At 55.2% G+C, this 15,895-nt stretch overlaps 1 protein-coding gene across 2 annotated transcripts; it reads left to right on the forward strand.

Annotated features, from left to right (window-relative positions):
- The first annotated feature begins 1,397 nt into the window (after positions 1-1,397).
- Positions 1,398-15,618, forward strand: LOC134138063 (uridine-cytidine kinase-like 1). 2 transcript variants are annotated; one of them, XM_062571271.1, is made up of 14 exons: positions 1,398-1,498; positions 1,566-1,736; positions 2,255-2,326; positions 2,650-2,839; positions 2,958-3,019; positions 3,559-3,575; positions 4,347-4,445; positions 13,384-13,477; positions 13,603-13,665; positions 14,156-14,278; positions 14,392-14,499; positions 14,592-14,748; positions 14,944-14,991; positions 15,125-15,618. In XM_062571271.1, coding segments are annotated over exons 1-14 (1,224 nt in total). In that variant the 5' UTR covers positions 1,398-1,480; the 3' UTR covers positions 15,127-15,618. The 2 variants fall into 2 exon arrangements, with proteins under 2 accessions (XP_062427255.1, XP_062427256.1); XM_062571272.1 differs by lacking the exon at positions 13,603-13,665 and having other exon boundaries at positions 14,944-15,618.
- The last annotated feature ends 277 nt before the right edge of the window (positions 15,619-15,895 follow it).

Below are 15,895 nucleotides of genomic sequence, written 5' to 3' on the forward strand. Positions count from 1 at the left end.
GACCCTGCGACGGCCCCGCCCCGCTCCCGGGGCCCCGCCCCCGCCCGGCGGCCCCGCCCCCTGCTACAGCCCCGCCCCTCGCCGGCGGCCCCGCCCCCTGCTACAGCCCCGCCCCTCGCCGGCGGCCCCGCCCCCTGCTACAGCCCCGCCCCCCGCCCGGCGGCCCCGCCCCCGCCCGGCGGCCCCGCCCCCAGCCGCTGCAGGTCGCGGCCGAGGCCGGGGCCGGTCCCGTCCCCGCGGGCTCCGTCGCGGGGAGGCAGGAGCGCAGAGCCGGGCGGGGGGCAGGAGCCCCCGGGCACGGCAGCAGGACGTTCGCCCCTGCGCTGGCCGCTGCTGCGGGGGGACGCGTTGGCGGGACGCCGGGAAGGGCTGCGGGAGCGGCGCGGCGCCGCTGGGGATGCCCGGGGGAAGCACCTGAGGCCGGAACGGGGGAATCGGGGCACTGGGGAGGCCGGAACCGGGGGGAAGGGCAGGAGAGGGGCCGGTCACCCGCGCACGGGCTGGCCGGCGCCCGCGGCCGTGCCCTGCGCGGCGAGATCCCGCGGGCCGACCCGGCCTCCCAGGAAAGCCCGTGCCCGGCCGCCTCCCGGCGCGGGCTCTCTGCCGCGCGGGGTCCAGGCGGCCCCGCTGCTGGGCGCGGGGGGCCGTGCCCGGTCCCCGCGGGCCGACACCTCCGCGGTGGCTCCAGCCCGGCGCGGGCGGCGCCCCGGGCCCGCGGCTCACGGCCGCTCGGCTCCGGCTGACGCCCGAGCCCCCGGGCGGCCGCCGCGGGGCTGCGTCGGCCCCGGGCCGGCGGGCGAGGCGCTGCCGCCGCGCGGAGCGGCCGCGCGGGCTGCCGGGAGCGCCGGGGACTGCCGGGAGCTGCAGTCCCGCGGGCTGCCGCGAGCCGCCGTAGCGCGGGGGCTGCCGGGAGCTGTAGTCCCGCGGGCTGCCGCGAGCCGCCGTAGCGCGGGGGCTGCCGGGAGCTGCAGTCCCGCGGGCGCTGCCGGGAACCGCGGGCGCTGCCGGGACCGCGGCGCCACGAGCCGTCCCGGCAGCCCCCGCGGCGCGGCGATGGCGGCGGCGGCGGGCGCGGAGGAGCGGCGCGGCGGCGGCTGGGGCGCGGCGGGGCCGGAGCGCGGGCCCGGCTCGCTGGACTCGCTGCTGAGCCGGCTGCCGCTGACGCCGTCGCCGCGGAAGCGGACGGCGAGCCAGTGCAAGCCGGAGCCGCCGCTGCTGCGCACCAGCAAGCGGACGATCTACACGGCGGGCCGCCCGCCCTGGTACAGCGAGACCGGGGCGCCCGTGGACGAGGCCTTCGTCATCGGTGAGAGCCGGGGCCGGGGCTTGGGCCGCGGCTTGGCCGGGGCCGCGGCTTGGCCCGGGCCGCGCTGACACCCCGCTGCCCGCAGGCCTGTGCGGCGGCAGCGCCTCGGGCAAGACGACGGTGGCGACGCGGATCATCGAGGCGCTGGACGTGCCCTGGGTGGTGCTGCTCTCCATGGACTCCTTCTACAAGGTGCGGGCCGGGGGGCGGCGGGGGGCGGGCAACGGGCGCGGTGCTGAGCGTGACAGTGCCTCCCTAGGTGCTGGACGAGGGGCAGCAGGCACTAGCAGCCCGCAGCGACTACAACTTTGACCACCCCGATGCCTTCGACTTTGAGCTGCTCGTCAGTGTCCTCCGTAAGCTAAAGAAGGGCAAAAGCGTGAAGGTGCCCGTCTACGACTTCACGACGCACAGCCGCCGCCGCGAGTGGGTGGGTGCCGTGGGCAAAGCGGACGAGATGTGCGAGGCCAAGGGGAGAGCAGGGGGCCTGCACGGCTCCGTGGGGGGAGCATCGCGGGTGTGCTGCCCCGTAGGGTGGAGTAGTGGGGGACCAGGAGGGACACCTAAGGGGCAGGAGTGTGGGACTGGGGGGGCAAAGGGAGGGAAGGGGCTGTGGGAGGGTCTCAGGCTGTAGGAGGGAAGCACGCGGATGCGGCAGGGGAACAGGGGCTGGCACAGAGTTCAAAAAGGGGCTGTGGTGTAGAGCAGATTGTACAGAAAAGATACAGACTGGAGGAAGGGACCAGAGGGAGGCCTGGGGGTCTAGTGCTCCAGTGAGATTAGAGGATAGAGGGCAGGGAAAGAATAGGGACCTTTAAAGGTTGGGGAGTGTAGGACAGCTAAGGGGGGCTGTCTTGCCCACCAGTGGTTAGAGCTCGGTGTGGGTGAAGGGCTGAGGTGCTGTGTCATGGTGGGGGCAGCACAAGCATAACTCTTATCTACCCACAGAAAACAGTGTATGGGGCTAACGTCATCGTATTTGAAGGAATTCTGGCCTTTGCTAACAAGGAATTGCTGAAGGTATTGCTGCCTGATGCAGCTAGTCCGGGGCTCACCTCAGTGCGCGGTATGGGAGGAGACTGCAGTGGGGTGCTGCACGGAGGATGAACCGTGTGCTGGCCCAGCGCACGGAGCTGCCTGTGGGAGGGAGGTGCCTGGGCGTCTTTGGAGGAAGAGGTTCTCTGATCCTCCCAGTGTTTGCTAACTGAGTACCCACGTGTGCCATCACTGTACGGGGTCAGATCTGGCAGGGCCCTGGATGGGGAGTAAGACTGGTCTAAGGGGGCCCTGGGATGCAGGTGGGGAGCTGGATAGGGGGATGCTCACCCCTTCCAGTTTTCCAGCTCCTGGACATGAAAGTGTTTGTGGATACGGATTCTGATATCCGGCTGGTACGGCGGCTGCAACGCGACATCATGGAACGTGGGCGAGATATTGTGGGTGTCATCAAGCAGTACAACAAGTTTGTCAAGCCAGCCTTCGAGCAGTACATCGAGCCCACCGTGCAGGTTGCTGACATCGTGGTGCCCAGAGGTGCGACCGCGCCACATTTGCTGGCTCTGACCCACGTGTCAGGAGCAGGGGTCCTATAGGCCCTGGGAGAGGGTTGAGTCAACATGCATCTGACCTGGCTTCTTTGCTCTCCTGTCAGGTGGGGAAAACTTTGTGGCTCTGGACCTCATTGTGCAGCATGTGCACAGCCAGCTGGAGAAGGTGAGATGTAGGCTTGACTGCTGTTACCTTGGGTGAGGAGGAGGACTTGGCACACAGGGGGGAGGATGAGGATGCTCACAGCTGCCTTAGCCCTGTGGTTCTGGAACCTCCAGGAGCTCTCAGTGTCACCTTCTGCGTTCCAAAAGGCCTTAGCCTGCCTCTCAGGGCAGACTGAGCCGGGATGTAGGGAATGGGGAAACGGAGCGAGGGCTGGGCACGGCACCATCTCTGCCCGTGACTTGTGGCACTTGCAGTATAGCCTGGCCTTGTTCAGCTGCTGTCCCCCTCGGTCCCAAAGCCAGCTCATCCTGATCTCACTTGTCCTCACTTCCCTCCTCCCTGACTGCATCCCAGTAGTCCCGCCTGGCCTCCTGTGTGTGCCCAGCACCGATTTCTTGTTTTCAGTTCAGCCTCAGGAGAAGGGGTGGGAGTTGGATGTGGGCTGCCTTTCGGTGGCTACACCTGACTAGTGCAGTGACTGGATGTTCTTTCTTTCTTTCTTCTTTTGCCGCGCTGAATGACTCTGCTGTGCCACCTAGCGTGAAATCACTGTCAGGTATGGTGGAGACGCTGCCAGCTGGAGAGCGGCAGATTCCTGGGCTGGGGGGTAGATGGCTGCCAGTACCTGCTCTTCTGAGTCCTGCCTCTTCTCTGTCCCTGCTGGCTGAAGCTTTGCTGGGACATGTGAGCAGAGCTGCTCTTCCTTGACTTTGGAGGTGGCTGCCATGCATGCAGCTTGGTTGGTGTTGACTGCCTTTGGCAGGCTTCTGCACAGCTTGTCCCACAGCAGCTATGTCTGACTCGTGTGATTGGCTCCCTGTGCTACTCCTGCCACTTTCTGGACCATGGTTCCTGCCCTGAATGCTAGCATGCCCTAGGTTGTTTCCTTGTATGGGAGAGGTGCCCTGGACAGTCCTCCTTGATCTGCAGGATATCACACAAGCACCCTCAGTGGGACAGTTCCCCTAGCTCTGCACAATGTGGGCAGTCCTTGTATCTGCAGAGCTGCCTCTCACTTCCTGGACTCTGGCAGAAGCTTGTTTGTACAGAGGCTGACTGAAAGCTGGACGTGTGGGGGGGGAGGGGTTTGCTCCATTTTTATGGAGTGGTGCTGACCTAGGGTCTGGTATCTGGCACTAAGCATGGAGCCCTCCAGGAGTGAGGCAGTGAAAGCCAAGCTCTTCCTTGTGTTTGGTCTGTGTGTCTTTTTCCCTGGGAGGTGCTTTTCCTCTCAGAAGAGGACAGTCGGGGGGCCTGTGAGAGCCCAGCCACCGGGGCTGCTGCGTGCGCGCACTGTGCGGCTCTGCTCACTGCTCTCTTGTTGCAGGGCAGCCCTGGCCTCTGCCCACCAGGGGCAGCCCCTACCGAAGACACTGAGTGTATTGGAGAACACGCCGCAGGTGCGAGGCATGCACACCATCATCAGGTACGTCCCTGCCTCCTTTCAGAATTTCTTGAGTGTCCCTTACAGGTAGACAGTGCTGTAAGACCATACTGCTAGTTGCTGTGAGGTGTCTCCTGCCTTCAGGGTTTCAGATGTAGGTATTTTCTTGGAACAGAACTGCTGAACAGAGCTGGCTTCAGCCTGGTGACAATTTTTGTGACAAGACCTTGGTACATCTGCCCTAGGAGAGGCAACCACAGAGAGACTCTGGAGTCTCCATCCTTAGAGATATTCAAAAGCTATTTGCATGCAGTCACAGACCATATGCTCTAGGTGACCCTGTTTGAGCAGCGGGGTTGGACTAGATGGTCTCTGGAGGTCCCAGACAACCTCAGCCATTCTGTGATTCTTAAGTGGCTTTTGGGGTACAGGTGGGCTTGTCCACCTCCAGGTGGCTGGAGGAATCCAGTCAGCTCCTCCCTATCTGGAGCACAGGTCTAATAGCTGGTGATGCGGGCTCACGTGCCACTGCTTCTCCTCTCCTAAGGCGCTTGATTTTAGACCCAGCTTACAGAGGGGATCCAGACTGCTCCCCTGTTGCCTCTGTGATTTTGCCACTCGCTTGATCCTTTCATTCTGCTTAGATGCCCTGCTATCTTCCAGGTGACAGCAGCATTACTGTAGGGTCAAGAACCACATCCCATGGGACCACTAACATTCCTTGTTGCTGCTGTTGCGTGTGTTACTCTCTTTGAGATGAGGCTGTTGGGAGGTGCCATCTGGTTTGGTATCCTGGTATTGGAACTTAACACAGAAGCTTACAGCTTCTGTCGCTGAGTTGTAAAACAGAGAGGGGATGCTGACCTAAACAGTGCTCTTCTGTAGTGTCTGGCTGCTTACGTTGTGGCTGGCTACCAGTGCTCGTGTGTAGATGTGAACGTAACCACAGGGCCACGTACAAGCTGTGCACCTTCTATGTAGCAAGGATGCTGCCTTCCTCTCCCTAGGTTCCTGTCTGTGCAAGGGAGCATGATGCTTCCCTGTCAGAGTGCAATCCCCAAAGGCAGGTCACAAGGATGAAAAAGCAGGTGATGTGCCCTGCCCGATGTGCAGCACTGTGCGTGCACCAGGAGAGGTCTGTGCTGGTGTCTGAAGCCCATTGTACCTCATTCCTAGGTCATGGATTCCTGGTAGTTCTGAGTTCAGGTTTATCAGCTTCTAAGGAACCTTGGAAGAGGTGTGACCTTGTCCTTGCAGCATCTCCTCCCTCCAAAGCACTGGAAGCAGCTTCTTCACGATAGCCTGAGTTGATTTCTCTAGCTTGTCTAACGTCTGTACTCGTGGACGCTGGTAGACAGAGGTCGCAGGCAGGTGGATCCTGGGGGCCTGTACATCCAGTAGCTGCACGTTGTTTGCTTAGGAATGGGCAGGAATCTTCCTTTATGCCAGACTTACGCGGGAAGAGTAAAACGTAAGACTTTGTGCAGGAGCCCTCTCCGTCTCTAGCCTTTCTGTTCACAGACTCTGGTGTAGACCTTTTACCTAAGGCGCTTCTGTTTCTTAGGAGACCCTGCAGTGTTTTGCTGTTTGCTGCTGTCAAACAAGCATGAGCCTGGGCTAATGTATTAGCAGTGCCTAAATGACAAACTTCAAACAGACCCTGTCCAACAGGGACAGCAGCCTAGGAGCGCTCTGAATTCTCTCTAATCTATTACATGCTGCTCCTGTATTCCTCCTTGATGTTGCCATGCTTTTGCCTTGCTGGGAATGGCCTGTTTTCTGGGTCTGTAGTGCTTTTGCCTTTATGTCACAAGCATCCAATAATGGCAAGCTGTTTAGACTTAGGAGTTTGTTCAGCTGCCTTGAAAGGGATGGATCAAATGGATATACAGTTTGGTTGGAATCTAACACTACTGTTGATCTCAAATTACAGTAATAGTACTGTGCTTCTGGAGCTGGCTTGTGTGATTGACAGGGGTGCAGGAAGGCGGACTTTGCCTCTTCCAGATGGTCGATGAAAAATACCACATTTATGAGGGGCGTTGACTTGCCCTGTCAGCCACCCCCTCAAATCCTGCTGCAGCCTAACAAAGCCAGGAAGACTGAAGCAATTCTGTTATTAAGAACTCCATTTTAAGTTGAGGAAATCTTTCAGGAAAAGGTTCCTGTATTCCTCAGCATTAGTTAGCTTATATTTCTGGTGCTTCTAGCAGAGACAGGTGGCATGTGGTTGCTTGGCAGCACTCAATTACTCCCACATGACTTTAGCGAGGACCTATACCCTCATGCCCGACTCTCTGGACTTCCCCTCTATGCACCTGAGGCACTGCTGCCTGCCTGCTGATACTCTCCTGGGTTCCCTGGAGAGATCTAGTCTGGCAGAGGAATGGATGCAGACTTGGCTGGTCTGTACCTTCTGCCAAACTTCCTGTACTTCTGCACATGAAGTTGTTGTATCTTGGTAAATTTGATCTCCTGTCTTTATTCCGGCTTCTGGATGGTAATGCTGTGGTGCCCACAGCTCCTTTCAGGAGCAACAGCCCTTGTGGAGTGCCACTGCTCCCACTTGCACTGCATTTCTGAGTTTATTGGTGCACCAAACCTGGTATCTGTGGATGTACCAGAGAGCTGTTAATTGTTTTTTCCCTCCAACCTCCCTTTTTCCATTCTGCCTTTCCCAGTGCAGATCTCTTGGAGACAGCCTATTAATCTCAGCTTGCCAGGCTGCTGCTGGCCAACATCATTTCCCTGTTGTTCAACATTGGAGGCTCTTCTGTGCTTCAGCCTTTGAGGGTCCTCCTGGAAGATTATGCTGTGGCAGTAAATGAGCATCTCGCTGAAACGGTCATGGCAACTTGCATCTTGGCATCTCAGGGAGAAGTGGTTTCCAGAGTGATTTTCTGCTGTTGTGGAGAGGTGGAGACTGAAAAACAATCCTAAACATACAGTAGCTGAATGATTTTATTCGTGTTCAGGCTGGGAATGGAGAGTGTAATGAGGGTATGGGTCATACCTTCCAACTTGCAAGACACCCCTGTATCAGGGCTAGATTGTGATAGTAGGTAGAAGCACTTCTTACCACACATCAGGACTTCTCAACACATGAACAGTATCTCCTGATCCCTTCACAGCCCTGAGAGCCTCCATCAAAATTTCTGTTCCTATTTGCTTATCAAGTGAGGAAAATGGGTTCAGGGATTTATTTTATTTTATTTTATTTTATTTTTAATCAGGGTAATTGACTTGTGGGGTTGTTTCCTCAAACATCCCTTAAGTTTTACAGCTTACATTTGGTAGATACTTTGCAGCCATTCTGCCTAGTGATGTCTAAGTGTGCTTTGGCTGAAAATACACTGAAAAGACCAGTTTGGGCAGCATCAGTGTGACTTGGTTGTTTCAGAAGCTCCGGGATCTTCTGCCACCTGGAGGTGGATGTCTGGCTATTCGGGCACGTGATTCCTTTCAGTGGGTAATGCAGTGGGACTGAGTGTGCGCATTGTCTGCAGACTTACTCCTCCCATGCTTCTGGAGCATCTTGGGCTATCTTTGCCACAAGAGAACTGGACTTGCTTTCCACTGTTCATATCTTGGCATTCATATACTTGTGGAAAGGCTCTAAGACATCCTGATGATCCTTAACACCCTAGAATGCCGTCCTGAGACGGCACAGGAACCTCCCCTCTGTTGAAGCACTATTCTGCCTGTCCCTTCTCAAGCCCTGTACTTCCAGGGATCAGGGACTGCTCCAGTCGACCCAGCTGCCCCTGTCCATGGGAGAGCAGCCCAAGGGGTCAACAGAATCAGTGCAGAGGTTCTCACAGGGCAGCTGACTGCAGGAGACTTCCCTAGGGAGGCAGAGCTGCTGATGGGATTTTTGAACTCCTGGAGTTCAGAAGATGTCAGAGACCTCCCTGCAGAGTACCTCTCACAGTGCAGAGGCTCTGTCTGTACTCACAAACCCCTGTGTTGCAGTAGTCTCTTGGTCCAAAACTGCCTTTGGGAAGGTGACTTCTTTTTAAGTTGGGGATTTCAGGACACTCTTCTAGGTAAATATTTGTGGAGAAGACTGCTCCATGTTGCCCACAATGCGAGTATGCTTATAGGCAATCCTTGCTTTTCCTTTGGGTGCTTAGCTACTTTTTCAGATGAACTGTTTATCTGTGTACTTGCACGTTGCAGTTCTCCTGCTCCCTCACAGTACCCCGGGATTCCCAGGGACTGCAGGTTCGGAGGAACAGAGGGGGCTGCCTCTGTAGCAATGTGCGTGCTGTGTGGAGGCAGTGGGCTTTTATGCACCTTTGGCAATGCAGCCAAGAATTCTGTGGGTGAGCAGAGTATGCGTGTAGACAGCCCATCCTGAAGAGGTGTAGGCAGGACACTTTTCTTTCCAGATCAGAATGGGTTTTCTGACTTCCTCTGGGAGTCCCCCATTATCCCAAGGTTTGTTGAAAATATCCACATTAGTAGGTCACAGTTTGCTCCTTGGTCACTGCAAAGCTCTTGGATGCAAGCTACCCAGGTCTGACTGCAAAAAATATCTCAGAATAGTAGCAGCTTTTTATCCATCTTCTGAGCTACTCTTGGCTGGAATGTGTCTCATCATTTACTGTGTGATATGAGAAATGGCAGATGATGTCCTAAAATATAGAATTAAAAATATTCAATATCCTTCTGCCTTTTCTGGACCGTTGCCAACTCCACCACTTCCATCTGGTAACTGGCAAATATCTCTGTTAGGATTCCTTTGTTCCTTATGTTCTCAAGAAAATACCGTGGGTATACATAGATAGCACTGTTTTTAGATACAGGTCAAAAAGAGAAAACAGATTTCAGCAGCTTCTTATTAATAATGCATCACAATCCTTCAGTACCAATTCAAGGCTCTCTCTCTTGGTTATCACTAGGGAACCAGAAACTTGTTCTTGAGGATTCTCCAGTAAAATGACATTTACATTACAGCCTACTATTTATTCTTTTGTCAAAGCAGCCATGGACTGCAAGGAGTAGAAAAGGTACATTCTTAGAATATGGTCACATTTTAAATATCTGGCAAGTCTCAACATTTCCTTGTTTTCCTGCCGACTGACTTCTTGGTGTAATTACTTTGCCTTCAGGCATTTCACACTTACAAAACCGCTAGTGGAATATTTGCTTTGCTTACCTGAAAATAGCCCTGTGAGAAAAGTGGGACTGGGACAGTCCTACCTGCCTGTTCTTAACAGATCTGCCTTACATACCTGTGTCACTGTGCTTTTTAAACCACATGTTTTAGGAAATGCATGGTTTTGTGCAGCAGTTTTTGAGAAGAATTCTTTAGCATTAGCATTACCATTAGCACAAGTGTGTGGTGCTGCCTGCCACACAGTCAGCTCTGAACCATCCCCCCTTTGTCCTGAAGAGGACTGAGCAGTATCGTATGGCCTCCTTTCACTTTACACCATTTGCATTGTCTGCTGCAGGTTTTATGTCCTAGTTCCAGGGAAACCAAGTCACAGAATGTGACTTTGACTATGTGGTCCTTCCCAGACAATGCCCTCAGCCTTTACTACTTCCTTTTATGCTCTATTCTTTATTTTCAATTTGCATATCTTTTCAACTTCCTAGATGACAACATGTAAGTTCCCTTGCCTTGTTTGCATGCTGTTCTGATGCACTGAAGACTGAGACTAGTAAGTTTCCTCCTAGGTGGAGGTTTGATGCTGAATGCTTCAAGCATTATGTCCAATCTACAGTGGGCAGCAGAAAGGCATTAATGCATTAGTCCTGATTGGTTTCAGTTGCTTGGGACCGCAGGTAGCTGGCAGTAGCTGGTCATCTTGACCTCCAAATCAATGGCATTCAGAGCAGCTTACTCCTTTTAACACCTTTGTTACTGAGGATGCCTGTATCTTTGCAACAACTCTTTCTCAGACTTCTGTCATTCTTGAGCTGTTTCTGCATCGTAATGGAACTCTCTGAAACTGCATCAGTTCATTTGGATTGTTTTTGAAGTTATCTGTTCTTCAGTGGATCTGTACTGAGTTAACAACTTCTACTAAACATTTTTTTTTAAAACTAGTTGAGTCTCATTTCATGTGAAAGTGATTATCTGCTCCAACTGGAAATGCTTTCCCTGGAGAGTGAGAAGCCTCAGGATCTATGTCTCACCACCACCTCTCCTTTCTGAGAGGAAATGAACAAGTCCTTCTCATGTATGTGAGACTAATCCAACAGGCTCCTAGGTCCCTAATCACATTGTGTTTAGTTACTTGACTGGTTTGGGATTCGGCCTCTTTTTTCCCATTTCAGGAGTGGGTTTGGGGAAATGCCTTTTCTGGAGCCATATGGTGATCTTTTCTTTGGATTGCTAGCAGAGATGGTCCAGCTTTGACTACTGGCTTACCTATCATTATATGTTCCCAGGACTGAATGGCAATCTTAGCTGAATTTCCTTTCCAAGCTTACCAGAGTCATTAAGCAACATGACCAGTGGTCTTTGACAGCTCCTTGCTACAGGACAGCAAGTCTTTAGTGGCAACAATATCTGCACTAAGGCTTTTGCCACGAGGTAGTTGCCTTCTACTTACAGGAAGTTACTATGAATCCCTTCTGCTCTTCTTTAGCCACCACCCTTTAATAATAAAAATAAATAAAGTGAAAACAAAAAATTCACTGCTTTTTTTCAGCTACAATGATAAAGAAGCTCTCCAGGGCAAGCCTAAGCCTGACTTCTGCAGGAGGAAGAAGGTGCATGAAGAGCAGAAACCATGGCCACAGTTGTGGAGATGGTTTGAAAGGCTCTGTAGGTTGCCTTTCCCTTGAGGGAAATCTGTTGGAACTACTTGAGAAACTGTTAATTATGGGCAAAGGAGAATTATTTGCTAAAATATCTCTTTTCTTTTGTAAACTGCCTTAAATGGGTCCATTGCCAAAGAAACTAAGTAGCTATGGAATAAGAAAAAAGATTCTTATAGTGATAGATGCTTGGTTGAAAAGTAGAAATTAGAGGAATTTATTCATGGAAGGAATAAATGTTGCACTGAGAAAACTAAGGGGAGTCACCGATCAGTCCTACTGGGATCTGTGATGTTCAGCATATTCAGCCCTATGCCTAGATCAGTTTTGACCAAGATCACAGTTTGCTACTGCTTAAGTAATAAAAATGAGTGCTGACTGGAGAACTGCAGAATGGTTTAACCTACGTTTTGCAGATGATGTTCAGCATAAGTAGTGGCAAGCAAGTCCCCTGGCAGTTGCTGCTTTGTGGAGCGGGGTGTGCTCTGTGAGCACCTGAACCTGGTCCACGTGGTGCTGCCTGTTACTGCTGGCACATTCCTGGTCATACTGCTGTCACAGCTCCTTTTGCTACCTGGTAGTGCCTTTTCATAGGTCTGCTCCTGAGAATGTGGCACATGGAGGTTCCTCATCCCCTGCTCAGCCCTTGCAGCAGGGTCTGCAGTCTGAGTGTCTTTGAACTGCAGTTAACTCAGATTCCTTTTTTTGCAGCTACTGCTTTTCAGGAGTGCTCTTCCAAATTCTCTGTCGTGGCAACTTGGAGGTAGTGTTCCTGCTGGTGTCTTCCTCCCTTTGCCTTTGCAGAGTCCCTCTGGCTGGAGCTACAAGTCCTGTTTGCAAAGTCACAGCTGTTCAATTGCTCTGCATCTCTTGCAGAGTGCTGAAACCTCTATCTGAATTTGAGCCTGTGTGCAATCCTTCTGGCTTCAGGAGAGGCCAGGCTATGGCTTGTCAAGACAAAGACCCTATTTAAGAGAAGTGTGAGCTCTAGACATTAAAATGACTACTACTCTCTTGCATTAGCAGTCCTTACCATGAGGCTAGCCAGTCCTTAAACAATTTCAGCATCTCTCGTGCAGGCAAGATTACAATGTCTCCGTGGAAGGAGATCCCTTGGCCTCTCTGGCCACTGTTCTAATATTTGACTACTGTCATCAGGAAAATGCTCCTAATATCTAATGGGAATTTCCCCTATCCAAACTTGTGCCATTGCCTCTCATCCTGTCCCTGTGCTCCCAAAGAGAGTTCAGCCCTTGCTTCTCTCTACCTGCTTGTTAGGTAGTTGAGGACAGCAATAAAATCTCTGCCTTCTCTTCTTCTCCCAGCTGCACAAACCTAGCTCTCTTGGTTTCTCCTCATATGTCCTGTGCTGCAGGCCCCAGCCAGCCTGGTGGCCCTGCTTGCTCCAGGGAGCTCACATCTGTCTGGTAATGGGAGACTCATACTGGGCACTGTGTGGGAGATGTACCTAACAGGTGCTGAACAGAGGGGATAACACCTTCCCTCAGCATGCTAGTTCACATGGAAATTTCATTCGCTGCAAGATTTAAAAATGTCTAAGCACCCAGGCCAAGAGCAGCTGCTAACATCACCCAGGCTGAGGTTTAGGGCTGCCGTTCTGTGCTCCCCATCCCCGATGTATGGTATTGGGGTTCCAACTCTGCTGCAGCTGAATGCCACTGTCCCTCCCGTCACATCAGAGAACACGCTGATACGCATCGCTTCCATGACCTCATACTTCCTGTACCAGACCCTTTTCCCAGTGTAGGCCTGCAGGCAGAGCTTCATGCATAGAGCTGCAGTCAGCCTGTAGAGCATTTTCTTCCCATTCCTCCAAGTGCCAGGTCTTCTGCCAAGGCCATTGCCGGACAGTTGCCTGTCACTGTAGCCAGAACAGAACCTGGAGAAGCTCTGTCCCAAGCTGAGACTTTAGGAGGGTATGAGGATAATCCTGTGGGCCCTCGCCCTTCTCCCTGTGCTGTCTCAAGGGAGATCTCCAGATGGCCTGCTCTAAGCTGGGGCCTTAAGGATCTTAATGATTAGTAGCAATGTCTCATCCCTCTTACTCCTCCCCCTCAGAGCTTTCAGGTTACCACAGGTTGTTCTTTGTTCGTTCTTGCTGTCCTTTTGAGCCCTTCCTTTGCTGGCTCCAAGGTGGAGCAGGGACTCCGCTTTCATCTCCTGCATCAGTATCTTCCCTCAACAGGAACAAGGACACGACCAGGGATGAGTTCATCTTCTACTCCAAGCGCCTAATGAGGCTGTTGATTGAGCATGCCCTCTCCTTCCTGCCGCTCAAGGTATGTGACTGCTCCTTGGGTGCAGTCATGGCCACCTCATGGTCTTCCCTGTGCCCCCCTGAGCAAGCTGGGCCATGCCGGAGCCTGGATTTGTCTGTACTCGTGTTAACCTCCCCTTTCTTCAGTCGGTTACTGTGGAGACGCCCCAGGGGACAACGTACGAAGGAAAGCGGTTTCACAGGCAGAGGGTGAGACATTGTCCCAGCCACTTTCTCCCTCGCAAACATTCAGCTCCCCCATTTCTAGGGTTGGTACTAACTGGGAAAACTGGTGGCTCCCCGGGTCCATGGTTGTGCATAGGAACTGCTTGGCTAGGCTTGTTTACCTCATCCCACGGTGCAGAGGTAATGCTTTCAGGCCTCCTCGGAGCCTCAGAGCTCCTCAGGGCACAGACTATCTCTTGGGCCCCAGGCCAGAGGTGTGAGGGCGTCACAGAGCTGTGGAGCTGGGGAAGGGCAGGTGAGACTGGAGACTGGACTTGGGCATGAGAAAACCTGGGAGCACCCAGCTGGTCTTGCTGCCTCTCTGTGGAGGCAGAGCTGTGTGCCTCTGAGGAGGCTGTTGGGCTGCTGTGCTGGAGGCAGTGTGAAGGGCTGTGCTCCCCTGCTCGAGTGAAGAACATGCAGGGGGTCACCAGGGTGGCAATGCAAAGCAAACGTGCCCCTGTCCCTTCCCCAGATCACAGGTGTGTCCATCCTGAGAGCAGGGGAGACCATGGAGCAGGCCCTTACTGCTGTCTGCAAAGACATACGTCTGGGCAAGATACTCATCCAGACCAACCACGACACAGGGGAGCCCGAGGTGAGCAGCACCCACTGGCCTGGGGCTATTTCTAATGTGGAGCCTCCCAGCCAAGCTCCTACAGTCAGCCACGGCATCATGGTGTAGGTGACCATCTCTGCTTCCCTCTGCAGCTCCACTACCTGCGCCTTCCCAAGGAGATCAGCGAAGACTATGTCATCCTCATGGACAGCACTGTGTCCACGGGTGCTGCGGCCATGATGGCAGTGCGTGTCCTGCTGGTAAGACGACAAGGCTGGTGGGCCACAGGGGCTAGGGGCATACAGCGCTCCTCCTGTGGCTGGCCAGGCTCTCACAACTGTCTGTGCTGCAGGACCACGATGTCCAAGAGGACAGGATCTTCCTGCTGTCACTGCTGATGGCAGAGATGGGGGTACACTCCGTGGCTTACGCCTTTCCTCGCGTCCGCATCATCACTACTGCTGTAGATAAGAGGATCAATGAGGAATTCCACATCATCCCGGGCATTGGTGAGGGATGGATGCTGGTGTGCTGGCTGCACAGCCTGCGCCTTGCGTGCCACCGGCCGGGCCCCATGGTCTTCCTTGTCTCATCCCATTCTGGGCATGGACCACCTGGTCACCAGTTGGGACTCTGATGAGGGTGGGTGTGGAGCGGGATGGGGCCCAATGCTGCCAATGCCTCACTGTCCCCTCGTCCTTCAGGTAACTTCGGGGACAGATACTTTGGTACCGACGCCCCGTCTGCCTGGTGTGAGAGTGACAGCATGGACTGCTGAGTGGGCTGCCCTGGCCACCCGCCGGGCTGGCCAGCGGGTGGGCTGCCAGCCTGTGCCCGGCCCCAGCACAGGGCCCCGTGCCAACCTCAGGCTCTCCGGCCCCGCAGGACTAGCCCCCCGCTGCCAGCCTCTCCCTCCGCCCCACAGGAATGGCTCCTTGCGGGATGGATCCTCACCTCCACGCAGGGAGGGACGTCACCTCCTGCAGCCCGCTTCGGTGAGGGGGGGAGAGAGGGCGCTCCTCGGTGCTGGGAGACGTGCTTCTGCAGCCCGGCCAAGCCTGCGTGCCCGTGGGAGCAGAGGTGGACTCCCTCGAGGGCCTTTCCCACGCACGCGCACGAGAGGTCGCCCGCTCCCGTTCGAGGCAGGTGGACGGTGTCCAGGCCCCTCGAGGCTTCCTCCGGGGGCCGCGTGCGTGCGTGCAGGCTCACCTGCTGGAATCTGTATTTATTTGTATTTATTCTGAGCAGCTGCCCACCTGGCTCTCCTCCTGCCCTGCCCGGGCAGGCCAGCTACTTGAAAAGCTCCCCGGGACCGCGGCTCTCCCCGAGGGAACGCCTCGCCGCGCCGCCCCGGGCCCGCCCGCGCCGGCCGGGGGAGGGCAGGGGCTGCCCCGCGGCGCTGCGGCCGGAGCCGCGGTTGGATGCTCGCGCCCCGGGGGGCCGGGCCGGGCCGGGCCGGGCCGGGCCGCGGCGCTCGGTTCTGTACGCGGCGGCCGCGTCTCGACGGCAATAAAGGAGCAGCGCCGAGCGCCGAGTCCTGCTGGGGGCGGGGCCTGCGGGGGCGGGGCCGGCGGGGGCGGGGCCCGGCTGTGACGCCACCGCCGGCGCGCCCGGGCGGGGCGCGGCGGCGCGCGCAGGCGCAGAGGCGGCGCCGGG

This window comes from Rhea pennata, chromosome 3, assembly GCF_028389875.1.
Source record: "Rhea pennata isolate bPtePen1 chromosome 3, bPtePen1.pri, whole genome shotgun sequence".
NCBI lineage: Eukaryota > Metazoa > Chordata > Aves > Rheiformes > Rheidae > Rhea > Rhea pennata.

Bases quoted from the DNA above. Each gene is read 5' to 3' on its own strand.
- LOC134138063 (XM_062571271.1), top strand. The intron at 2,327-2,649 runs GTATTGCTGCCT...CCAGTTTTCCAG, and splicing joins CTAACAAGGAATTGCTGAAG to CTCCTGGACATGAAAGTGTT. The intron at 14,500-14,591 runs GTAAGACGACAA...TCTGTGCTGCAG, and splicing joins TGGCAGTGCGTGTCCTGCTG to GACCACGATGTCCAAGAGGA.